Source organism: Sinohyriopsis cumingii, unplaced genomic scaffold (assembly GCF_028554795.1).
Source record: "Sinohyriopsis cumingii isolate HCF-2022 unplaced genomic scaffold, ASM2855479v2 utg000131l, whole genome shotgun sequence".
Taxonomy (NCBI): Eukaryota; Metazoa; Mollusca; class Bivalvia; order Unionida; family Unionidae; genus Sinohyriopsis; species Sinohyriopsis cumingii.
The window spans coordinates 39,841-67,535 of NW_028315872.1; the positions used below are offsets into that span (position 1 = coordinate 39,841).

Here is a 27,695-nt window from a genome sequence, read left to right on the forward strand (position 1 = left end):
TATCAGTATGCGAAAGAATTCATTCAGGATAAGAGATCGCGCGAATGGGTTGCAAGATTACCAAGCGTGATAGCTGCATTAAATAATGAAATTACTCGAACAACCAACATGAAACCTGCCATCGCGGTCACTAAAAAACATATACCTGTACAACGGCGTGGTGTTTCAGCACGACCAATACTTGGTAATGTCACTGTGAGATATTTATATGAACCAGGTGAACTTGAAGGTGGTAAAAAAAGAGCGACTGATCCTATCTGGAGCATTACCGCACATAAGATATCTAACATAACTAGATCTACTGGTAGACCAGCAATCTACAGGCTGGATTAAACTGCTCCTCAACGTGGATTCAAACGTGAGCAATTACAAGTAATTCCCGAGGACACACAATTACCGCCCAAATCACTTAACTAGCACCAAGGGTGCTTGCACCCCGACGTCGAGACAGGTCAGCATTACATTATCGTGTATGACCAATAAGATTATCTTTTCTATCTATGGTAAATTGTCTTGAATTTGTATTAAACCACAATGTTATACAATTACAGTTCGCACAGTGATTATTCTGCTGTTGTTTCAATGTCATGATAAATTCAACATCAAGTTCAAATTCTCGATTATCTTTTTTTGTCACTCTGTTTGTAACCGGCGAGTTTTTTCTTTATCATGTCACCGTTGTTTTCATTATTATCAGCCATTGACTCTTCCAAGACGATTCTCCGCAGTTGAGATATTCTTCTAACTCTGGACACAGACAAGTACACTAAGTTTGACCATTCGATGCGATCATCAACGATCCAGACAGTTGTATCACTGATAGTTAGTCCTTGAAATGAATGCATCGTCATTGCGTATCCTAGCGTCCAAGGGGATTTATTCATTTTTAGTGCATCTTCAACAGCATTGATATCAACTAGCACAATATCATTTAATACTAAATTATGTTTCCTTGACTCTTGTCAAGTTCCCAGGAATATCAACATCTATATTCTGTAACCGCGTATCAGCTGGTCTATAACACTATGGCACTGGCAACATTGGAAACTTTTCTTGTGGCAATTGAAATAACTGCTGTTGAAGTGTGTATCTGACTATCTTTCTACTTGCCACTATCAAATCGTCTGGTTTCCATGTTTTCCAAAAGTCGCTCATTTAAGTCTCTGAAATCACCCCGCGCATGATTTCACATTGAATTTTATTCGGTTGTAATCTGATTAATGTTTTAAATTCCTTGAACGTGTATCAAGAGATCTATGATCATCATACACTTCTTTATAATAATCAACAAAATCTTTTAACCACAAATGCGGAGATGAACCAAAAAAAGGTGGTGGCTGACCGTGATCGCCGCACATTATCACAGCTGTATTTTTTGTTAATAGCCAATCCAGGAACAATTTTAATATATCTAACGACATTGTGCATATCTCATCCCAAATTATTTTCCCAGGAATATATTTTGTTCCCATTCGATCTGGAGTCCATACACCGCCGCTGTATTTGAAAATGCTGTGATAAATGCAAGAATTAACTCCTCGTTGTTTCATCTCCCTGGCGAGTCTGTGTGTAGGTGTTAGCACAATCATATCTGAATATTTTCCACGAAATAATTCAATCGCTCGAGTTGTCTTACCAGACCCACCCGGTCCGTTCAAATAAACAGTTTTGTGTCTGGTGAATGGATCATACACTGATGGTGCATTCGACATTTCTGATAATTCTGATTTGCAATAACTGTCTTTGATAGTAACATCAGCGGTTTCACAATATCCATGTAACATTTCCTTTTTTATTCTCCATGAACTTCATGATTTATCGCTGCTTGTAACCAGTGATTCTGAATATCTTTTATTGATACAAAATGAATCCGTTGCAACTCTAACTGCAGTGTCGGGAAATCGATTTATCATTGATAGCAAGTTTATAGAAACATAAGCCAGAATCGAAGATCTTAAATGTCTGTATTGAGGTGATTCTCCATTAATATAACTTACAATTGTGCCTAACAGTGTTCCGTCGGACAAGAAAGCGTCCTCACGATTACAAAATATCTTTTTCGCAGCGGCATTGGCAATTATAAAATTTAATTCAGCGTCATCGATAATCAATCTTGAGTGATGTAGTTTATGATCATATGTACCACCTTGAGTAAATTTACCGATTATTCTTCTCCCAAGATCTTTTGCTGTTTTTTCACTATTGCTGAGTTTAATCTTAAGAACTTTAGGAGCCTCAGAGACAATGAAATCCATGGGAGTATTTGGACTCTCTTGTGCATATTCTTCAATGACTTCATCGAGACTGATACACTCCAGTGTTGGTAACCAAACCAAAGTCTGCGGTCGATATGATATGATTGCTTCACTGACTGTCAGCCATACCAGTATTCGTCTGTCAAGCATATATTGCAATAACACTATTGGTGCCCAGCGCTTTTCACTAAAGTGTCTGCCAAACCAAACATAACAAACTGGATCAAGCTTTTCAGCTATCGTAAACGATGTTACACGAGCAAATCCTGTCAGGGAAAAATCGGGCAAAGGACCGTTTATAGCAACTCGTGTCATCGAGTTCGTGGGATGTCCAAATCTTTTAAAGTATTCGTTACACTCGCACATCCCGAGAAAGCTTCCCAGATAGCACGCAATCATGTCCTCGGAAATCATCTCGCCGTGGTCATACGTGGTATTCCACAAACCGCCGTGTCCATACTCGACACAACTCAATTGTATATCCTCGAGAAACTCACATTCGGGTTGGTCTCCACGAATTTCTCTCTCTGGCAGTATGGGCAGCAACTGATAGAATTGCAAAACAATTAGTTAATAACTGCTCAGTGTTTTCTGAATATTTCTCTGCGAGTTTTTTCATTTGTTGTTGCAGAAATTCCGTCCGGTATAATTCACCGTTAGATCTTACAAACTGATCATACTCGCCATCTTCGGAACTTTTAAACAACCACATCGACACAGGGTCGTTTTTACTTATTTGTTTAACAAAATCAAATATATTTCCCGAATAATATTTCACAACACGATTCCGCGGAAATATCGTAACTGCGTTAGTCCAAGCGTGAGCGTTATGATCAATGATATTTATTGGGGCTCCGTATAGATTATATTTCGATTTGTATAATACTTCCTCTGTTATCGTTGTTACGGTTATGGGAAATCTTAATGCTTTTTCTAGCTCGGCAACATCGTGTATTGATGCTCCTGTATCCTTGACTCGCTCAGCCCACGCTGATATCTTGGAACGTCTTAGATCAGTTAGACCATTTCCGCGCATCGCATTTTTAAAATGTTCCATTACTCGCTCGGCTACACAATTCAGCTTTGACAATCTCATTGGGGTGAGTTTATTGATTTTTTTTTTTTTTTATCGGATAGATTCCATAAATGACCGCGGTCACAGGATACGCTCGAGCGTAATATGGTTTATCAATCCCAGTCAGCATTCCTGGTTTGGAATCTTTACTTAACAGAACGGTTTTTCCATTAGCAAGGACAGGGTCATTTTTGTCACGGATAATCCACGTATCGGAATCTGCTTGCACAATAAATTTTGTTCTGAAAAAATATTTCTGACTATCAAAGAGATAATCAATAATTGTTTTCGCTCGTGCATCATTCATTGTAGCGTCCTTGACAGAGTCAGCGACATTGACTTCGTCAATGTTACGTATAATTTTAAATGTAGACCATATCTGAGATGCACCGTCGTTACGAAATTCTTTTTTGGCATTCCTGATAATATCAAACAGATCAGTCAGGGCTCGTCTCCGCGAGTCAGGGGTTAGTCTGTCAAGTTCGAATCTAGAAGCTTTCCCAGTGCCAATGGCAGATAATCTTTCAAACTCCTCCATATTATATTTAAGACAAACATTTAAATAAGAAATATTATATATAGAATGAACTGGTGAAAGTGGCTTCAAGTTGGATCTGTAACTGTTTGTAATAAATCCTGCAGAAAAGAATTCTGCGGGAAACATTCCCAAAGCATCCGAAGGGGGAGTTTAGGGCCAATACCCTGCCTGCGATGTGGCATTGGGGTCAGGGGTAAAACACAGTTATTTGCAAGTAGCGGAGGAAAGAGAGACCGTGAACTTAAAAGATACTATAACAAAAAAATAAGATGTTGTGCTGAAATGTGAGCGCGATTATATAACTAAGCTTTCAGACAAATTATAAATTAGACAAATATATTATTATATAAATGAGCCAAGAATTTGTCTCATGTCCTATCATTAACAATTACGAGGCGAATGGTGAGGGAATAGTCAGAAATAGCAGGTTGAAAAAACCAGTTGGCGCTGTTAGTAATTCTGGTTATCTTAAATTTACTGCTGGGGATAAAACCATCATAATCACAGGTTCGTGTTCGAGTGTTTCTTTGGAAAGATCAAAGACGATCTTGTAATTGTTCATATTAACAACAACAAACTTGATAATTCTCTTCAAAATTTACAGGCCATCACACCTGGTGAAAATTCTGTACGAGGAGGCACTGGTAAATTTAAGTGCGTTGCAAGGAGAGCTGTCAGATCTCTCAACATAAATACCAGTGAAGAAAAAATATTTCATTCAATGAACTCAGCTGCCAAGTATTTTGGTATTAACTCCGCAGGGGTACAACGTGTGGCAGATAATATAACCAAATCGTCTTTTTCACACAAGCTTGATAGCTGGATCATATGTTCTTATGTAGATGCAGATAACTCTACAGCGACTGTGTAAAAGTCAATGATACAATTATTTCCCCTTGTCAAGGTGACTTCATCAGGAAGTGTTGCGCAGCACTCCTTGAGATGTCAATTTATCCAGAGCGGTATACAATTTTTTTTTTAAATTGCGTCACATAACGTTTACGAGAACAGGTATTTTTCATAAGTAATATGAATTCTGTGTTAAAATTTAGATTCACTGTTTAAAATCCAGTTCAGAATTTAAATTTAGTTCTGAAATTTTTTAGAACTTGTTAACTGTCTGTCAGTAGTTACCTATATGATAATTTTAAAACCCTGTATTATCAGATTAAACAGTGGCACAGTGGTAGCGCGTTTGACTCTCATCCCGACTTTATCAGATGCCATGTTCGAATCTCGTCACGGACATACTGTCGACGGTCCCGATTTATAGGGTTTTATAATAGAATGGGGGCTCCAGCAGGGGTCTTGTGTACATATCTCTTCCACGTCGAATCGTGGTGGTTTGTTTTTCACCCCTGGGACTTCAATCGGGGGGAGGGGGGTATGTACACAGACAGTTTCACTTTCGCTTTGGAGCCCCAAAAATAAACAGTAGCCTTGGATGTATAAAGCTTTACATCACATGGGTCAAAAAGACGAGGATGCCAAGAAGCTATCAGAAAAGCTCTGTAAGACTGAGAAAAAATCACCTTGACAAAATCAAGGAAGCAAAAAAAGACAGTCTGAAAGGACCTCGTAAAACACATAGGCCATGATAGATAACCATCAATGGCTACTGTTTATTTTTTTCTTTTAAATATATAATATTTATATATATATGAATTACGAAAATATCAATGATGTGATTGTTGCTATTAAAAAATTAGAAGAGCGCGGATTTAATATATCACTAAATCCTGAAACAATTATGTCCGATTTTGAATCACTACACGAGGCTAAATGAGCAGGGCGTTATATTCTTCCTACTCAGTACCGATTTATAAAGACGATCAAGACCAATTTGTATAAATCACTGGCTACAGTAGAAGAAGCACAAATAAATGAATTTGTTTCATTGTCTCATGCAATTGAAAAGATAAGGTTGGAATTAGCTCAAGAATATGAAACAAGGAAGATAATAAATACTCGTGTAAGGAGATTAAAGAATTGTATGTCCGCTGACAAAGTTAAGGAAGTAAATACCTCATCTTGATTTACTTAGAAGTCAAGTACTTGGAAATGAAATCGCCTTGACAAAATCAAGGAAGTAAAAAAATGATATTTTTTTTTTACTTGCATCAGTCTGAGTTAGATAATAGTTTAAGAATCTAAGATCTAAATACGCGATCACAATAAAATCTTTCTTTAGTCGCTGTAGTTGCGTATCAGTCAGTATAAAATCGTCACTGCCGTATTCATCAACAATTATTTTTTTCCGGGGTAACTTTTCCAACACTGACCACTTTATCAAGAAGTTCTTTGTTATGTATGAAACATTGCACGCGGTGGTACATATTTATAAATCTAATCTAAGATCTAAATACGCGTATATATTTTAAAATTTGAGATATACTGCAGCACGCGCTCACGATATGGTGTTTTTTAGTTGCTGTAGTTGGTTATCAGTAAGTATAAAATAGTCATCGCCGTGTTCACCGAAGACTATTATTTCCGGGTAACTTTTCCGGTACTGACAGCTTCATCAGGACGTTCTTTGTTATGTATGAAACATTTCACGCGGTGATACATTATATAATACTCGATTGATTAATTGTGAAATCGTAAATGATTTTTCAGTAAAAAAATAAATATATATATTTTTTTTTTACTTTTTACTAAATTCGCATGATTTTTTCTAGTAAACACCCTATCAAAATTGAGAAATTGGACGATTTATGTGATTTTTACTAGTAAATTACCTTTCCAAATTAGCAAAGTGGACAGTGTGCACAAAATAAAATATTTTTAAGGAAAACCCTTAGGATTTCACTAGCAGATTAATATGTAGTGTTTCACCTCGAAAATAAAGAAGGTGGCCGCGTTGGTCTGTTAGTTTAAAATGTATTCTGGTCAGCCACGGATTTAAACACCGTAGATAGACTGGATTAATCGGTTCTTGCACAATCAGAAATCCAGGTGGTACATCTTTCGGAGTAAATGAATAAAGAACATATCCTTGCTGGACTTGATTTGATACTGTCGTGTCTGTGCTGTAACTGCCATCAATGACATCACACACAAGATTGACCGCGACCACTTCAGTTATATTTACGATGTCCGGGTATACATGCCGGCCTTCTCCGGTTGGGCTATTGTTGTGTCTGAGGATAGTTGGCACGGGTAGCGATCTTCTCCATTGTGCAAGAATGTCATCAAAGAACTCATTGATGAGGTCGGTGACGGATTTTTTGAGTTCGTTTGCGTTATACCCGGGAGGCTTAAAATTCGGTGCTCCTCGCAGAATAGATCGATAAACGGTTTCCATATCAAATACAAGCTGATTTAATATTTCAATTTGCTTAATAATTTCATTTTTTGCTGACGACTTATCAAGGAGATACTCAGTAAACAATTGACGTAATTTTTTTGTTGTGTTTTATGCTCGCGACTAATATCTTCAAAAGTAATTTTGATATCTTGCTCAATATACGGCCGCAACGGTGATCCATAATGCCACTGAAATATCGAACCATCCTGATTAAAAATTATTTTTCTGTTACCCGGTTTTGTATTTATGCCTTTCCATAACGGATTATTTTCATATTTTGGGATATAATCATGATACGATTTTTTATCGGAGATATAATCAGACTTCATAGGTTCACCAGGTAACGGTGCAGCTTCCAGTGGAGCGACCTCAGGTCATCCTAACACTGTTCTGATCGAACTGTTGTATATATCAATGGCGTAGTCTGGGGTGCTTATTTCAATGGCAGAAGACAGCGTTGGCTCATGAACAGTTATTGTTATCTTAGATTCTTTTGTTGTGATATTTTTTATTCGACGTTGTAATTCCTCATTGATTTCTTCGATTTGATAAGACCCGGTTGGTAACACAATGACGTTCCAGTCTGGTGTGCCATCGGGTTTATTTTTATATGCAAATACCAGTGAATTATTTGCTGGCAATCCACCAAACAATTTTGATCTGATATTGGGAAAACTGTGATATACTCGTAATTGTGCTAATGCGATCTCGTTTATTGGAATCGCAGTTGGAAAATTAATACTGAATTCTGGTTTAGCTGAGGTTACTGTTATTGAAGAAGTTCGTTTCAGGCTTGTATTTTCGACTATCTGTTTAAGTAATTCCGTCATTATTTATCTTTTGTCGCTTCAAATGACTGGTGTAGTCTTCATACATCTTTGCCATTTCGACGAATTCGGAATCTGATATTATTGTATCATCGAGACTGGATGATATCAGTGACGACAATTTTGAGTAGGTGCTCGTGGCCGCATTGTTTAACGTTTCATATTCGTGCAATTTGGTTAGCGCACATGAAGATATTTTTTTCGCGATAATATTAGCAACTCCTGCAATTGTAGTTGATGTTGAAACTGTAATTGTGACCGCGATTGCAGTTGTCACTGTGTTAACGCAGACAATAACACGCCCGTGGATGCAACTAACGCAGACACTGAATACACTATTGTGTCTAGGATGATTACACGCCGCTTGTATTTTTTTACCTTTGCTGTTCATTCGTTGATGGTATTTTTTAACTCTGACTGCCATTCGCGTACTTGATCATATCTGTATTGCTGAGCATCCAGTGTTGTCGTTGACGCTGACTTCATTAGCGCCATTGTATTATATTAAGCAGTAAACAATAGAGGTGTTTCAGCTACAAATTCCAAACACCACCAGTAAGATGTTGCGGTTAATTTCTTATCATCTGCCTCCAGTATAAATGTTTCTTCGGCTCCCTTGTTTAATATGATAGTCACAATCCCGGAAAACTTGTCGGTGGAATATCGCCAGGGGTACGTTCTAAAAATTTCAAATTTAGCGGCACTGAACACAGACAGTCTATACACTCCAGTGACTGTTGCTGTATATTTGATAGTATTATTTTGTTTAGACCATGTTGCAAATCCAGATGATATCGTGTATACTATATTGGTGATATGCCCGGGAGTAACTCCAGTGGTGACTTTAATCAAATTGGTTTTGTTAACGATATCAGGAATCCCAGCTACGATATCCTGCTGTGTTTGTTTGATCGTGTCAATGTTGGTCTTGATATAAGAAAGTTTCATGTCGATGACGGGAGGAGTTCCAAAGAACTTATCCGTGGCATCATCGGGTTTTTGAAAGTTTATTCGAAGTCTTTTAAAAGCACCCACGTGAACATCATACTCGGCCCGCAACGTGGTTAGTTTACCGTCAACGGTGTCAGCATATTGTTTGTTTGCGGCATCTTCCGGGGATGTTGGATCTCTTAAAACCACTATTTTGTTATCGTTTATGCTGAGTTCACCTGTCACTGTATCACCGGTCTTTTTTACACGTTCCCCTGCAGCTTTTTGCGTATCATCTCGAAGCGCCGCAATTGATATCGGCGAATCTCTGATCTTTCCGCTATCAGTGAACACTGGGATGTTACCCGAAGTAGCTCCAATAACCCCACGAATTATTTCATGCCATTTGATATCGCTGGTTTTTAATTTTCCGTGTCGGTCCTGAAAAATAACAACCTCATCTGGGTCTATTCTAGTCAGACTTAAAAGATTATCGATTTCATCTTTGGTTGCATATTTTGATAAGTCTATGTCGGTGCGCTTCACTTTTCTGTTGAAAAGAGATCTTCCGTAAATATCAACCATTATTTGATAGGAAACTGTTTAAATCGACCCATGGTATACTCGTGCACAACTTTGTGAGGTGGTTTGGTTGACACGATATCGCATCAAGAACATTTAACTTATCTCGCAAAAAGACCCCTCTGAATTTTTTTATATTTAGTTGTTTAACAGCATCGAGCAAATCAAAATTTGACATCGGAGTGACGTCTAAAACCGTTTTGGGTACCACGATGGCGGAGTTCCTGGAAGTCTTAGCCCGCATCCTTTTTTTTGTATCCTTTCCCTGTCGCCTTTTCTAATGCCATCACAGCAGCGGTTCCAACAGCTCCTAATGCGGCGGCTTTTGTGACTGCGGGAGCAGCAGCGGCAATCAGTGCTGGTATTGCTGAGAGAAGAGGAAATATACCACCGGTTTTAACCATGTTCTTGACCACAGCTGGAGAAAAATCAAGCTGAGTTCCAGTCTTCGCTTGCTTTGCTTTATTAAAATGATTAAATTGTGTTTTAGTTAACTATAACTTGTTTGGACCTCCAGTAATTTGATCATGTTTTAAAGTTATTTTTGTCCCACATGTACTTGCATGCTTCGATTGCAATTTTTTCGCCTGACCAGGAGTCAGAGTGACATTAATGTGACTGTACGACATTTTATTTAGATTGGATTGATCTAATTGTCCTACATGTTTTCGGAAAACTACATGTTTTCTACTGGTGCATCAATGATTCTCATTTGACCACTGATAGCATTGCTTTATCGCTGAGGATTACCGCGATTGCTCTATAGGGACCGTGAACAGCTGGCGGACCAGCCACGCTAACTGGTAACGGGCCGACACGAGCTCGGAAGTGAATATCAACAACAGACTGCTTGGATAAATCAAGATGCTCCAGCGAAAATTAATAAATTGGGTACAAATTTGTGAAATCAAGCTGTGATATTTGCGTCCCAGTATCTATATTTGTGTTACGCGACAAGAAAGTCAGCCAGCGATGATATGCGCGCGCCACATGATTATTTGTATAACTCAATGATATATCTTCGGATGGTTCTTGCTGGCCATTTATTCTCAATGAAACCTCAGTAACGTCAAGTTTGTCAAATATCATATGAGACTTTAGTTGATTACCCGTCCGGGAAACATCCTGCAGCGCAATAAAGATATGTCGTGGTGCAGAAACTCCTTGTTGTGATGCTATATGCCAAGTAAACACATCCCTGACTTGCTTTGGACGGAGTCTGTAGTTACTGTAAGCCACGATAGTAATGATTTACCGCCTTGATTCATAAAAGAGAGCAGTCGCGGTTCTTCTCTGACGGATGGAGTCAACACCGGCATCCACAGTGAAAGTTTTGTTATTCTTACTATACCAAGATCACCAGCACCAGCTCCTCGCCAGATCGCATCATTGTCGTCGGCTCTTCTATGAAGCACAACTGTGTGTTTAGCTCCAAAGATGACTTTTCTAACATCTCTGCAAAATTCAAAGATGTGAGATAGTGGAATCGCGCATGAAAAATTTCTGGTATTCCCTGACAGCGTTGCTCGGCGTTTTGCAAATCCCAAGTTGTAAGTCGCGCTAACATCTTTTACAACTTCAAACTCAGCAGCTGGTCTAGCTTCGCGGTCGGGGTTGGCAGCTTCTGCCTGATTATCAACCGAAGTGCCCCTTGGCGTAAGTAACTTAATATACTGACTATGATTAGCGCTATCGGTAATATCCTTGGCAAACATCATTGATGGACCAGGTGATCTTGTAAAGTCGTCAGAATATCTTGCTAGACCAATTATTATTGTGGCAACATCGACATCATTCTGAATCGATTCGATATTTTTTCCATCAATCATGTATGTGGCGCTGCTAAACAATGCCATGATCCCGTTGTTGACAAAACCAAATCGGTCATTGGCGCCGTAGTTAGTACCATCCGCCTTTATAAGATTGCCTTCTACTTCAATAAACGCCTCAGATTGCAAAAAATATCTACTTGTATCGTGAACTTGAAGTTCAATACGCCCTCGATGATCTGGTTCTCGTGCATCATAGGAATAAAGTTGATAATCACGCACCGATTTGTCTCTGGGAACCGGCGCATCTATATCAAATGCTATATCGGATATCGGTTTAAACATTTTATATTATTGGGTGTGATTTCAAATGGATGACAGTCCACTTCCTGCTATTAAATTTGCTGTGATATTTCTTTGCGCGTCCACCGCCGCTAGTTTTTGATTTGCAACTTGATTTATTACTTTACTGACTTCCGCAGGCATGGTTTCGGTACTTGGCAATTTCACCGGTTTGCGTTTCATTAGTCGCACTAATCTTTCTTTGATCGCTGAGAGCGCTTTGCCAGCAGCGCCAACAATTGCACCAGGAGCTTTTTCACTAACAACATTAATGGCCTTCATTGATAATTGTTTTGCATGAGGACCCAACTTTGGTGCTAAACCGCAAATAATTTTTGAGCGGTATCACCAAGTCCGTCTCCGTAAGTTGCGCTATAAATCGGTAATCGTGAGTTTACTGCTCTGACCTGCATGGGCGCATAGTGACTGTTGTACATAACCATATTATGTTATTTGTTGTCATGTATCTAATCGCTGTAATAATCAACAAGCTCATCGACAAGTTCTTGGTATATGTGAGAATCCATAACACCACCTTGAAATAATCTCCGGCAAATGTCAGCGGCTTTATTAATTATTTCTGTTGTTTCCGGCACGTCTTCCTCCGATAAGAACTTCTAACCGGGACACATCATTGAAAATATTATCAGGGCAAGGAATTCCAAAACCGCTGCCAGTAGACGGTTGAGTCTCATCCTTATTAGACGATTCCCAATCAGTATCCTGAAGCCGCAAGGTATCAGTACGAATAGGATCTTGATTTTTTTACCAATTAGTTGAATTCGACGCCGTGGCGGAAGAGAAATAACTGGGGGGTTTGTTGCGGGTCAAACAATAAATCAAAAGTTGGTGACAAAGATGGATCAGGTACGTCTGTGTGTGGTACTGTTATTGTTTCTGGTGCTTTTTAGGGCCTTCCTCTTTTTTTCTCTCTCTGTTTGTTGCAACGGCGCAGGAAGTGAAAGTCCTCTGCAACGGAGAAGGGTCTCTTTTATGTTTTTTTTTTTTTGTTGTTGTTGTTGTTTTCTTTCTTTATCTTGTCGACGCTTTTTTTTCTTGTTGTTTTTGCTCTCGTATTATTTTTTGCTGTTCTTTTCTCTGCCAGTTGCTGTTGACACTGTTTTTGTTGTTCTTCATTGTAGTCTCTTATCCCACTAGCAAAAAATGGATAACCAATATCTTCTCTATCTACAGTATAATCACCCGTACCTATTTTATACAACCAGTCACCCCAAGTATCTTTCTTTGCACCCTTGATATACTCGGGTTTTAAAAACTGATCTTTACGCTGGTAACTTTCGGCAGCAAACTTACCAAAATCATACCTACTGTGGGCATCTGTTAATTTAAATTCCTCATTTTTTTAAACCCTCTTCGGTAAATCTTGATTTGAGATCAATCATTTTTCGTCTAACAGGTTGCGGCGCAGATTCTTCTCGCAATATTTGAATAAGACTTTTTCCTTCTTCGGGGCCCCTAATAGCAGTTAAAACCTTTTCAGTGGCCGCAGTGACGGGTTGAAATAACTCCTTTGCTTCAGTTGCGTATTCAACTTGTGCTTGTTGTTGTAATTGCACATCTATTTTAAACTTTTCCTTCACTGGGATATATTTTTTAAGTGCTTCTTCTCGCTCCCTAGACAGCCTGGCTGTGTAAGATTCTGAGTGTACCATTATTTGGTATAAGTAATTTTTAATTTATATCCTTGTGTCGGATTGGACAAGATTTTTGGATAGAGAGCAGCAGAGGGGGCGACGACAACAAAACGCGGCAACAACGGCGACAATTGAGTTTACAACGACCTAGGGTTAGCCCTCCATTTCAGCCTATGGAGGCTTCTAAAAAGTTGTGTGATTCGCCCCTCTGCTGGGGCGACGACAACAAAACGCAGCAACAACGGCGACATTGTGTTTACAAGCGTCATCGCGGGTTTATACAGGGTTTCGCCATTTTTTTTTTGCCTGAAAAGTTGTGGGATTCGCCCCCTCTGCTGCTCAGTCAAATTCTTGTCAGTAGTTTTGAAAATTATTTTCCAAGTTTTTTAGATTTGTTCTAGTAAAGGCAACCAGAAATGAAGTCAAGTAGGCATTATTTTTATAAACTTAAGGAACATTCATGCCAATATACTTTATATTAAATTCAGACACTTTCTGCTTAGGAATTTTTGTGTAAAAGTCAGGAAAGATTTTTAACAGCCAGGTATGATAATGATTCAGTATAATTTGTATGAATGTGAATGGTATGAATAACAGCCATGCATGATGATGATTCAGTATAACTTGTATGAATGTGATTGGTATGAACAACAGCCATGCAGGACAATGATTCAGTATAACTTGTATGAATGTGATTGGTATAAATAACAGCCATGCATGATGATGATTCAGAATAACTTGTATGAATGTGATTGGTATGAATAACAGCCATGCAAGATAATGATTCAGTATAACTTGTATGAATGTGATTGGTATGAATAACAGCCATGCATGATGATAATTCAGTATAACTTGTATGCATGTGATTGGTATGAATAACAGCCATAAATGATAATGATTCAGTATAACTTGTATGAATGTGATTGGTATGAATAACAGCCATGCAAGATAATGATTCAGTATAACTTGTATGAATGTGATTGGTATGAATAACAGCCATGCATGATGATAATTCAGTATAACTTGTATGCATGTGATTGGTATGAATAACAGCCATAAATGATAATGATTCAGTATAACTTGTATGAATGTGATTGGTATGAATAACAGCCATGCAAGATAATGATTCAGTATAACTTGTATGAATGTAATTGGTATGAATAACAGCCATGCAAGATAATGATTCAGTACAACTTGTATGAATGTGATTGGTATGAATAACAGCTATGCATGATGATGATTCAGTATAACTTATATGAATGTAACTGGTATGAATAACAGCCATGTATGACCATGAATCAGCATAAAGTATAACTTGTATGAATGTGATTGGTATGAATAACAGCCATGCAAGATAATGATTCAGTACAACTTGTATGAATGTGATTGGTATGAATAACAGCCATGCATGATGATGATTCAGTATAACTTGTATGAATGTGATTGGTATGAATAAAGCCATGCATGATGATGATTCAGTATAACTTGTATGAATGTGATTGGTATGAACAACAGCCATGCAGGATAATGGTTCAGTACAACTTGTATGAATGTGAATGGTATGAATAACAGCCATGCATGATGATGATTCAGTATAACTTGTATGAATGTGATTGGTATGAATAACAGCCATGCATGATGATAATTCAGTATAACTTGTACGAATGTGATTGGTATGAATAACAGCCATGCAAGATAATGATTCAGTATAACTTGTATGAATGTAATTGGTATGAATAACAGCCATGCATGATAATGATTCAGTATAACTTGTATGAATGTGATTGGTATGAATAACAGCCATGTATGATAATGATTCAGTATAACTTGTATAAATGTGATTCGTATGAATAACAGCCAGGTATGATAATGATTCAGTATAACTTGTATGAATGTGATTGGTATGAATAACAGCCATGCATTCAGTATAATTTGTAGAATTATTGATTTGATTTGTATCAATAACAGCCATGTATAATTATCAATCAGTATATGTGTGATGTGTGTGATTTTGATTTTTAACGTAGCTTTAACAATTTGTCAGTCATATCACTACGATGTCTGCAATGTGGCAGTTTATAGTGATGTCTAGCACTGTGGCATCATGCTGCAGACATGTAGCATGATGTCCCACACAGTCACATTATGCTGACACCAGGCCGACCAGTTCTAACACTAACCTCTTAATGCTGAACGCCAAGCGAGGCAGCTGTTAGTACCATATTTTAAGTTTCTTGTATGACTCGGCCGGGGATCGAACCCACAATCTCCCGCATCCGAGGCGGACGCTCTAACCACAAGGCCACCGGAGCGGAATCAATCAGTATAACTTGTATGAATGTGATTGGTATGAATAAAAGCCATGTATGATAATGAATCAGTATAACTTGTACAATTATTTATTTGATCAATGTAACATAAACAAATTTAATGGCAGATCAGCATCATTTCCATTTACCTGAATTGCCTTGAGGCCAGGATGTATCCTGTCCAATTTAGTAGAATTGCCTTGAGGCCAGGATGTATTCTGTCCAATTTAGTAGAATTGCCTTGAGGCCAGGATGTATTCTGTCCAATTTAGCAGAATTGCCTTGAGGCCAGGATGTATTCTGTCCAATTTAGTAGAATTGCCTTGAGGCCAGGATGTATTCTGTTCAATTTAGTAGAATTTTGTTCAATTGTTTTTAAAAGATGCTATTTAAATTTCTGTCTATGTTCAATAAACCCATCACATAAAATGATGCAGCTATGCTATTTGAGAATACCTTCATCAAAAAGAAATTATTTTTTCCCTTTTTTCATCAAGCAAGTTAGATGTTGAGCTGAACGACTTCATGCTAGTTATACCTTAAGGCCAAATGACTTAATGCTAGTTATACATCAAGGCCTAATGACTTCATGCTAGTTATACATCAAGGCCTAACGACTTCATGCTAGTTATACCTTAAGGCCAAATGACTTCATGCTAGTTATACATCAAGGCCTAACGACTTTATGCTAGTTATACCTTAAGGCCAAATGACTTCATGCTAGTTATACTTCAAGGCCTAATGACTTCATGCTAGTTATACATCAAGGCCTAATGACTTCATGCTAGTTATACATCAAGGCCTAACGACTTCATGCTAGTTATACATCAAGGTCTAATGACTTCATGCTAGTTATACATCAAGGCCTAATGACTTCATGCTAGTTATACATCAAGGCCTGACGACTTCATGCTAGTTATACATCAAGGCCGAATGACTTCATGTTGTTATACATCAAGGCCGAATGACTTCATGCTAGTTATACATCAAGGCCTAATGACTTCATGCTAGTTATACATCAAGGCCGAATGACTTCATGCTAGTTATACATCAAGGCCTGATGACTTCATGCACAGTTTTTACACTGAATAGTTCTTCATAAGTTGAGAAAAGCAAATGTTGACAGATGACAGTTGACTCATGAATTCAAACTGGATACATTACCATAAGTTCAATGAACCTTAAATCCAGATCACCTCACCACCCCAGTGGCCTAAGTGGTTAGAGCATTAACCTCAAATGGGGGAGATTGCAGGTTCAAACCCCCGCCATGTCATATAAAGACATAAAAAAATGGTACTAGCAGCTGCCTTGTTTGGCACTCAGCATTAAGAGGTTAGTGATAGGACTGGATGGGCAGGTGTCAGGATAATGTGACTAGATGGGACATGCCAGATATCTGCAGCATGATTCCCGAGTGCTATAGACATCAATATAAACTGCCACACTGCAAACATTGTAGAGTTATGACTGAAAAACTGTTAAAGGTATGTTAAAAATCCCAATGACACGCACACACACACCAGATGAGCTAAATGAAAAGAGCAAAAGAAAAACAAATATTCACACGATGTTTGACACCTAAAATGAATAAGATTATTCTGAAAAGGAGTCTCACAAATTATTGTTTGGTTAAAGCATATGATGAAAAAAATATATACTTACATCCTGCATCAGACGGTTCCTGAAACGTACAGAAAACACCATTTCAAACATTATTATGCACTCTAATTATTATTTTAGTGGTATTTATGTGCCATCATAAATGATATTGTGACCCACACTTATATTGGAGCAGGTATTACCTCCTCCTGTTGTCTGTGCACAATTGATGTAATCTTTAAAGAATGAATTCCTAAGCTAGAAATTATTATGCAATTAATCTGCATGTTTCTCTAAAACTGATGATATGGGAAAATGTAGAGACTATTGTGCAAGTAATCGACCATATTTTTCTAAGACTAATGATATGGGAAAAAGTAGAAATTGTGATGTTAGTAATCTGACATTTTTCTAAAACTGGTGATCTGGGAAAATGTAGGGATTATGGTGTTAGTAATCTGCCATATTTTTCTAAAACTGCTGATATAGGAAAATGTAGAGATTATGGTATTAGTAATCTGCCATATTTTCCTAAGACTTGACAAATTCCTTCAGTAGACAGCTTTAATCTGTAAAAAGTTATTTCAATAATTAGTCATAACACCGTCTATAATGTCCCTTCAATAATTAGTCATAATAGAGTCTATAATGTCCCTTCAATAACTACAGTCTCGTGAACTTGATCCAATTCCAACATCACTGCTCCTTGAGTGCTTAGATACAGTATTGCCTTCACTAACTGATGTTATTAATACCTCTTTCTCATCTGGGGAATTCCCATCATTTTTTAAAACTGCCATTGTAAAGCCTCTGCTGAAGAAACCAACACTAGACTATAACGATTTAAAGAACTACCACCCAGTTTCTAATCTCCCATTCATATAAAAAATCTTATAAAAGGTTGTTCTATCCCAGCTTGTATCTCATCTAAATTCAAACAGTCTTCTTAGCAATGTACAATCTGCATATCACCCTTGCCACAGTACTGAAACTACTCTTCTAAAAGTAGTTAATGACATTCTCTCTGCGTTGGATAGCGGAAATATTACAGTCCTCACCCTCCTTGATTTGTCTGCAGCATTTGACACAACAGACCATGATATTGTCTGCAGAATTTGACACAACAGACCATGATATATTACTTCACTGTCTCCAACATGTATTTGGCATTCATGATACAGCCTTACTGTGGTTCAAGTCCTACCTGGTCAACAGGACAAAATTGTATCTGCAAATGGAATACACACCAGCCCAGTTGATCTATGTTGTGGTGTTCCAAAGGAGTCTGTTCTTGTACTTGTTCTCTTCATTCTGTACACTCAGTCACTCTCAAGTGCCATAGATCATCATCCAGTGTCTCACCAATAGTACACTGATGACACCCAAATATATAAATCTGGCCACCCAACTGAAGTTGATGCTACCATCCAAGGTGTAGAGATGTGCATTTCTGATGTGAAATCATGGATGACACATAACAATCTGCAGATGAATGATGATAAAACTGAGGCCATTCTGATCACAACACAAAGACTTTCTCATTCACATCCTTTACCTCAAACAATAAATATCAGCAACACCAACATTAAATTCACACAATCAGTACAAAACCTAGGTGTTACTCTGAACAGTACTCTCACATTGTACCAACATGTCATGAACATATGCAAGGCTGCATATCTTGAGTTGAGACGCATCAGCTCAATTCACAAATATCTTTCAGCTGATGCCACTAAAACACTTGTGTGTTCATTAGTACTTTCAAGTCTGGGCTATTTTAACTCAATTCTGTCTGGTTCATCTCAATATCTGCTCCAGAAACTTCAAAAAGTTCAAAACACAGCTGCTCGGATCATACTTAGAGTACCCCAATCAGAGCACACCTGCCCGCTGCTCTATACCATACACTGGCTATCCATTCGATCCAGAATCAAACACAAAATTTGTTCTCTGTGCTACATTTCACTGTCGGACGCTAGTCCAGCATACCTATCTGATCTCACCCATGTGTACACACCAGCAAGATACTTACGCTCCTCTTCTGACAACTGTATACTCATTATTCCCACTATGAAAACAAAGTCATATGGACAGCATTCTTTTGCGACGTGGAATGAATTGCCCACTGAACTTAGACACAAAGACACGGTGATCACATTCAAGAGGGCTTTCAAAACTCACTTATTTCGACTGCAAAAACAAACTTAAAGACCTATTAATATTTCCTACCTTAAATATTCTCAGCATGTTTTTTTAATGTTTTCTAATTTCATGGTGTTTGTTTTTGTAATCATATCATTATACGTTTTTTATCTTATAGGTGTTGTCTAATGTTGTAAAGCGCTTAGAGCTTCTAAAGATTAGGCGCTATACAAAGTCCTCATTATTATTATTAGTATTATAACACAGTCTATAATGTCCCTTCAATAATTACAGTCATAACAAGGGGCCCCGAGTGCCCGAGTGGTCTAAAGCACTCTCCGTTATGGATCACTGCCATCTCACCTCTGTCTGCATGGGTTCGAGTCTCGGATTCTCCCAATGTGGGTATGTGAGAAAGCTTGCCAGTAGCTTCTCAAGGGTCGGTGGTTCTTTCTAGGGATTTGCCGGGTTCTTCCTCCATCATTAATATTGGCCACCATGTATAGCCTATCGTGTGTTGAAAAATGGCGTTAAACCCTACAACAACAACAACAACAGTCATAACACAGTTTATAATGTCCCTTCAATAATTAGTCATAACACAGTCTATAATGTCCATTCAATAATTACAGGTATAACACTGTCTTCAATGTCTCTTCAATAATTAGTCATAATAGAATCTATAATGTCCCTTCAATAATTACAGTCATAACACAGTCTATAATGTCCATTCAATAATTAGTCATAACACAGTCTATAATGTCCATTCAATAATTAGTCATAACACAGTCTATAATGTCCATTCAATAATTACAGTCATAACACAGTCTATAATGTCCCTTCAATAATTAGTCATAACACAGTCTATAATGTCCATTCAATAATTACAGTCATAACACTGTCTATAATGTCCCTTCAATAATTAGTCATAATATAGTCTATAATGTCCTTTCAATAACTACAGTCATAACACAGTCTATAAAGTTCCTTTAATAATTACAGTCATAATAATGTATATAAAGCCCCTTCAATAATTACAGTGGGTAGGGTTATAGAACCTTCTAAGCTTGTAAACAAGGCTAGACAGTGAACTCAAATATCAGTAAACAATGTATTTATACCTTACATGCATGACAAAATTCAGATACACAAAATTCTACGTTCAATTATGGACAAAAACCAAACACTGTATAAGATATGCATAATACATGCAGATAAGAAATCAAAATCAGCACAGAGCATACATAATTTTTTTTAATGTCTTTGATGTTTAGGTTTTGTGAATGAACTATTGTATATTCCTGACATTCTCAGATTGAACTGATGATCTGTCCATTCTTATATCATATTAAATACTACTGACAATGTATCCAATTCAATTGGTAATCTGTCCTCAATTGGTAATCTGTCCATTCTTATATCATATTAAATATTGCTGACAATGTATCAGATTCAATTGGTAATCTGTCCATTCTTGTATCATATCAAACACAGCTAACACTGTATCAGATTCAATTGTTGAATCCATTCATTCTTGTAAAACAGTGTAACTAATCTGTGATCAAAATTTAAATTGTATCATTCAACATCAAACTATAACTTGTATTATTCCACATCAAACTATAGCTTGTATCATTCCACATCAAACTACAGCTTGTATCATTCCACATCAAACTATATTTTGATTTCATTTGGGATCTGCTAAGAATACCATTAACATTTTAAATGTTATGAACTTGTTTGACAATTTTATTTGAAATTTTGGACGTCTATTCTTGGTTGCAAGAAAGCATGCATTAAATAATAGCACAAGCGACCTAAGTGGACCAGATATCACTCCCTGGTTTCTAAGTTGACTATTTCACTAAGCAAGATTGCATGGCCTGGTAAGAACACAGCCCTCAGATGTAAACAGCTTCAAACATTAAATAAGGCCAATTTTGACTCTTTTACTATAGTGTGCAAACAATTCCTTTGAAAGATACAGGCCTAATTAGTATGCATAGTCTCTTGGTTCTAACAGAACTCATCCATGATCTTAAAAAGTATTTATTGTAGTGAATGCCACCTTGACAGATACTTTTTGCAGTACATTTTTCAGTCAATCCCACTTTAACAAGTACATTCTGCAGTCAGTGCCACTTTAATATATAATTTTTGTAATCAATGTCATCTTAACAAGTATTTTTTGCAGTCAATGCCACCTTAACAAGTAATTTGTATGATCAATGGCACTTTCACAAGTACTTTGTGCAGTCAATAACACTTTAACAAGTACATTTTTGTAGTCAATGCCACTGTCCCATGTACCTTGTGTAGTCAATAACACTTTAAACAAGTATTGTTTTGTAGTCAATGCCACTGTCCCATGTACCTTGTGCAGTCAATAACACTTTAACAATTACTTTTTTGTAGTCAATGCCACTTTGACATGTATTTCTTGCAGTCAATAAAATCTTAACAAGTACTTTTTGGAGTCAATGGCACTTTAACAGGTACTTTTTTGTAGTCAATACAACCTTTACAAGTACTTTGTGCAGTCAATGCCACCTTAGCAAGTACTTTTTGCAGTCAATGCCACCTTACAAGTATTTTCTGCAGTCAATGCCACCTTACAAGTACTTTCTGCAGTCAATGCTACCTTAACAAGTACTTTTTGCAGTCATTGCTTCCTTAACAAGTACTGTTTCCAGTCAATGCTACTTTTACAAGTATTTTTTGCAGTCAATGCTGCTCTTAACAAGTATTTTTAAAGTCATGCCACTGCTGAAAAGTACCTTTGTAAGTAAATACAACTCTTAGTATTTTTTTTCAGTTCATGCTACTGTTAACTATCCAAAATATTATAACTAATTCCTTGAAACATTTATCTATACTCTGAAATAGAAAAGCTAGTAACAATGTGTGCTCACTATTACTTACTTGGCAGGATTTTAAACAGATGAATTTGTCATGGGAACCAAAGTTTAAAAGAGCTGTATGTCTCCTCTAAACATTAATGTGGAATGTACTAGTTAAACTCAATTAAAATCCAACAATCATAGGTAATAAAACTGCTTTAAAAGCCATACTAGGATGACTGGTAATTAGTGAGAATAACTACTGTGAATGATGTCAAAGAACGTGAAAAATCAAACTAATTCAAAGTTTCATTAATATAAAACATATTTAAATTTGCATCACTCCTATATATTATCTCATGTAACAATGAGAACTGAGTTTGCATGACTCCCTCCAATAAATGATCTCATGTAATGCTGAGAACTGAATTAACACAACTCCTATAAATAATCTCATGTAATGATGAGAAGGGAATTTACTTGATGATCTCATGTAACAACAAGAACTGAATTTAAATGACTCGTATTAATAATCTCGTGTAACGGTGAGAAAGGAATTTACTTGACTCCCTCCTATGATCCCATGTAACAATGAGAACTGAATTTAAGCGACTCCTATAAATGATTTCATGTAACAATGAGAACTGAATTTACATGAGTCATATAAATAATCTCATGTAATGTTGAGAACTGAATTTACATGGCTCCTATAAATCATCTCATGTAAAGCTGAGAACAGAATAATAATGTGGCATGTAGTAGCTGAACTTGTACAAAGTTTCATCCATGCAAATGAACATCATAACTTTCTATTATGATGTCATCAACATAAAGACAATTTGAATTTGCATGACTCTTATAAATCATCTGATGTAAAGCTGAGATAAATAATCTCATGTAATGCAGATAAATGAATTTCCTTGACTCCTATAAACAATCTCATGTAATGCTGAGAAATGAATGTGTATGACTCCTATAAATAATGTCTTGAAATGCTAAAGACTGAACTTACTGTAGACCAATAGCAAGTTCAATACCAACATTTTGTTTCATCAAACAAACCAAAAGTTACAGCATGGACACAATACAAAATGTCAGGCAATTGGTGATATTTGTGACAACCAAAGCCAGCAAGATGGGTAAGGGGAACTAACTCCTGCAAATGTCATGAACACAGGAAATCAAACTTATTCAAGATCTCATCAATATAGTGCTGTATGCCAAATTTTATTTAATTCCAAAAATTTCTGGGAAAATTAGGTTGTTATGGAAGGAGATAGAGAATATTTGGCAATAACTGCCGTAAATAATGACCAAATGGCTGGCAATTGGATAGACAGATTCATGAACTACTGAAGAGCCAACATGAACACTGAAGGGCTCCATGGAATTCATCAAGAAGGGCTCCATGGAATTCATCAAGAAGGGTTCTAATAATTATTAACATGTAACATCTCTGCTATTACTCACCCTTCCCTTCACCTCAGCCATGTTTTGATAAAGAACAAAATATTTGCCAGAATGTTAAAGGTATTACATTTGGGTAGATCTTATGAGAACTACGCTACTCGTACTCACCTTGTCCTCAAACCAGAATTTTAGCAGATTTTTTGACTCAAGTATATGACTATTTTCATGGGAATCACAGCGTACTTTTTCACTTCTTTGAAGTTTTGACACAGCAATCAGGCCTTCAAGACTTTCTGGATCTGTTTTAGGGCACCGAACATGTAGCTCAAAATGCAGGCTATGGTCCAAGTTTCCAATAATCCTTGACAGATTCTTGGAGATAAAAGTTTTTACTTTACTGCAAACCTCTGAAGACTGAGGCATATTTATCACTCCAACTCCTTTCACTCGAGTAAAGATGACATAGTCCCTGAAGTGCAAGGTCAATTGGTGAACATCGTCGAGGTCAAACACACAGCAGCCACAGAAGATTAAATTCTGAGACCTTTGCTTGGCGATGGGCCAGTGTGTTAAGCAGGCACCAATAAGCCTATGGAACACAGGTGGTGGTAGAAACTTTGCTGTTGACACGAAACAAAGGACTGACGTATTTCCAACTTCTGGATCTGATTCAGGGGAGATAACTTTTTTGGGTGTTGCCTGGCGGAGCATACAAGGGGCAAGATAGTAATCCTCTTCCTGAAATACAAGAAATGCACTAAGATTCAGTTTAATGAAACAAATGTATTGAATGTATTTAAGATATTTACCTAAGCAACAGGAACTTTGTCCATGGAATGCGAAAACGTGAAAACATCCGGCAATGCCACTTAAAAGATATTGGCTAACCAACTTAACATGGGTGACCTGACACAGTTTATATAAATTTGGTGCTCTTTCTTATGAAGAAAAATCTGTATGAAAGTTTATCTGTAAATCACTAATATTAACCTTAAAGGTACATCCCAATCTCCTGTAACAGAAACAAAAATGATTTATGATGGAGACAGGCAGAGTTGCAAGTAGTCTAAGGGTGTGTATTAATTAGATGCAGGATCTGGCAGTCTATACATGTTTACTGACCTCATTTATCCACTATTTAGAGTAAACCTTTGCCATTTATTAAGGAGATAGACACAGTACCAGGCAGTCTATAAGTGTTCATTATGGAGTCGGGCACAGTACCAGGCAGTCTATAAGTGTTCATTATAGAGTTGGGCACAGTACCAGGCAGTCTATAAGCGTTCATTAAGGAGTCGGGCACAGTACCAGGCAGTCTATAAGTGTTCATTATGGAGTCAGGCACAGTACCAGGCACTCTATAAGTGTTTACTATTATGGAGTTGGGCACAGTACCAGGCAGTCTTTAAGTGTTCATTATGGAGTTGGGCACAGTACCAGGCAGTCTATGAGTATTCATTATGGAGTTGGGCACAGTACCAGGCACTCTATAAGTGTTTATTATAAAGGAGTCAGGCACAATACCAGGCAGTCTTTTAAGTGTTTATTATGGAGATAGACACCTTACCTATAAGTGTTCAATATGAGACCAGAACAGAACCAGGCAGTCTATAAATGTATATTATAGATATAGACAAAACACCAGACAGTCTGTATGTGTTTATTATGGAGACAGACACAATACCTGGCAGTCTATATGTGTTTATTATGGAAATAGACACAATACCTGGCAGTCTATATGTGTTTATTATGGAAATAGACACAAAACCTGGCAGTCTATGTGCTTATTATGGAGATAAACAGTGTAACAACAACAAAACACCTTTGATGTAGCTATACTCCAAGACAGCCAAACCACGAGACATTTTGGATGCACCCAAACTCCGGGACAGCCAAACCACAACATCTTGGATGCATCAGTACTCCAGGACAGCCAAACCACAGCAAGATATTTTCGATACACCCACACTTTAAGACTGTCCTACCATAACAAAACATCTTCGATGCACCCACACTCCAGGACAGCCAAACCACAACAAGACATAAATGAGGCTTCCATAACTCTTCATCCCATCACAAGTTTCATTGTAAAGATAAACATGAAGTTCTAAAAGATACAAGTTCTAAGGTTACAGCTTTCCTCTGGTGGTAAAAGAGTTTATGAATTGTCAATATTAACACACACAGATGGATATAAGGAATGGTCAATATTAACACACACAGATGGATATAAGGAATTGTCAATATTAACACACACAGATGGATATAAGGAATTGTCAATATTAACACACACAGATGGATATAAGGAATGGTCAATATTAACACACACAGATGGATATAAGGAATAAACAATATTAACACACACAGATGGATATAAGGAATTGTCAATATTAACACACACAGATGGATATAAGGAATGGTCAAGTAATACCAATATACACCTACAAAGAATATGATGGGCTGAATAAACAATAAATGCAGAAGTACTTATTTATATTTCCTATCAACTGACCTTGACCTCCTTTCCATCCTCACTATAGGATTTTGGCCTGGCAATGAGGTTTAGTTTCTCCATTAAAAGCAAGAGATGCTTCTTGTTGTCATGGAAATCTGGATGTTTCTCCTTTGTCCAGATGGCATCTAAAAGTCAACAGCACAAGATCAAAACACCAGAATTATCATTGTCAAGGCATACATTTTCATGTAAATTTCAGGTCTAAGGAAAATTGTTACACCTGCCTGCACATATCTGCAATAGATATTGAGTTTAGTGAAGAAAGGAAATAAAACAGCATCAGCAACATGAAAATGTAGTCCTTGTTCAAGCCCTTAATAGAATGCATTTTTAAATTAAAGTGAAATCTTACAGTAAATATAACTCTAGGGCATTAGCAGTAAGAAGTTACATAAAAAGGACCATAACTCTGCCAAACAATAGTTAGAATTGATAGCTATAAAACTAAATGGAGATGTTATTACAATTTATATTGAAATAAATTTTCATTTGGATCCAATGAAAAATACAAGATTGTGTGGGTACTTGGTTGTCCACCATCCTGTATCAAAAAAAATATCAAAATTTGTATCTGACTGGTACACTTACAAATTCTCGTATTTTGTTATTACTTGATTCTTTTTATTATAATCAGGCTCATTTGCATGCCAGTCTGAAGATATGTAAGTTGTACAATCATTATGGATATGTGGTTGGAATTGCTATTCCTTCAAAGCAAGTGATAACTCAGAAGGCTGGCAATCAAATGTTTTGTTTAAACAACAAAATGTTGGGAGATTGGGTCTAAACGACTTTAGAGAATATGTGTTTACCATAAAATATTTAATGATTTTATTTCTAAAAATTGCCAACATATTACAAATATTCCCATCTTAGCACCTTCAGAATTGAAGGGATAATTAAAAAACTAAACAGTTTCTTATACACAAAGCAAGGTGTCAAATACTCAAATACCCTTATATCCAGCAGCAAATGTAAAATGTTTGTTTAAAGCAGCTGTACATTTTTTAATTACAATTCCATAGTTGGAACAGATTATGGAATGAAAATGGAAATATTTGCTGTTATTGTGTCCTATATTCTCTACTGTTTGCACAGTAAATTAATATTTTCTTCTTTATATTACAAAATTTCAAACTTTATACCATTCAGAATGACGTAATATTTTTGGACATTTCAATGTAAGTTTATTAAATCTTAAAGCAGTTATATTAAATTGCTATGTATGCTCCAAACAGTTATTTTACACTGGTTTTATATAAAGTGTAGGATGTGACTTCATGTAGGTTCCAAGTATTTATTTTGCAATGTGTTTTTTACAGTGTAGGATGTGACTTTATGGAGGCCTAAAACAATTATATTAGTTATTGGACAACACAATATGTATCTGAATTTATAATGAAAATAATTATAATTATTTTGCAGTGTTTTTATATATTGTGCAGGATGTGACTGTAGGTTACAAAGTTACCTTTCAATTTGTAACTGTAGTTAGATTGAAAATAATTAACACTGCTGTTTAAGGTCATAGGATGTCATTGTCTTTAAAATGAAAATAATTAACACTGCCATTTGCTGGTAAGGGATATAACTG

General features: G+C 36.8%; 1 protein-coding gene across 1 annotated transcript in view; it reads right to left on the reverse strand.

Moving 5' to 3' along the window:
• Positions 1 to 27,695, reverse strand: part of LOC149774806 (uncharacterized) — a gene marked incomplete at its 3' end in the record, with an annotated part of 164,274 nt that overhangs the window by 10,705 nt on the left and 125,874 nt on the right. The window contains exons 10-12 of the mRNA XM_089944721.1: positions 26,099 to 26,226; positions 23,755 to 24,324; positions 17,258 to 17,276 (exon numbers count right to left, since the gene is read on the reverse strand). Coding sequence (XP_089800847.1) covers positions 17,258 to 17,276; positions 23,755 to 24,324; positions 26,099 to 26,226 — 717 coding nt within the window. The remainder of the gene's footprint in view (positions 1 to 17,257; positions 17,277 to 23,754; positions 24,325 to 26,098; positions 26,227 to 27,695) is intronic.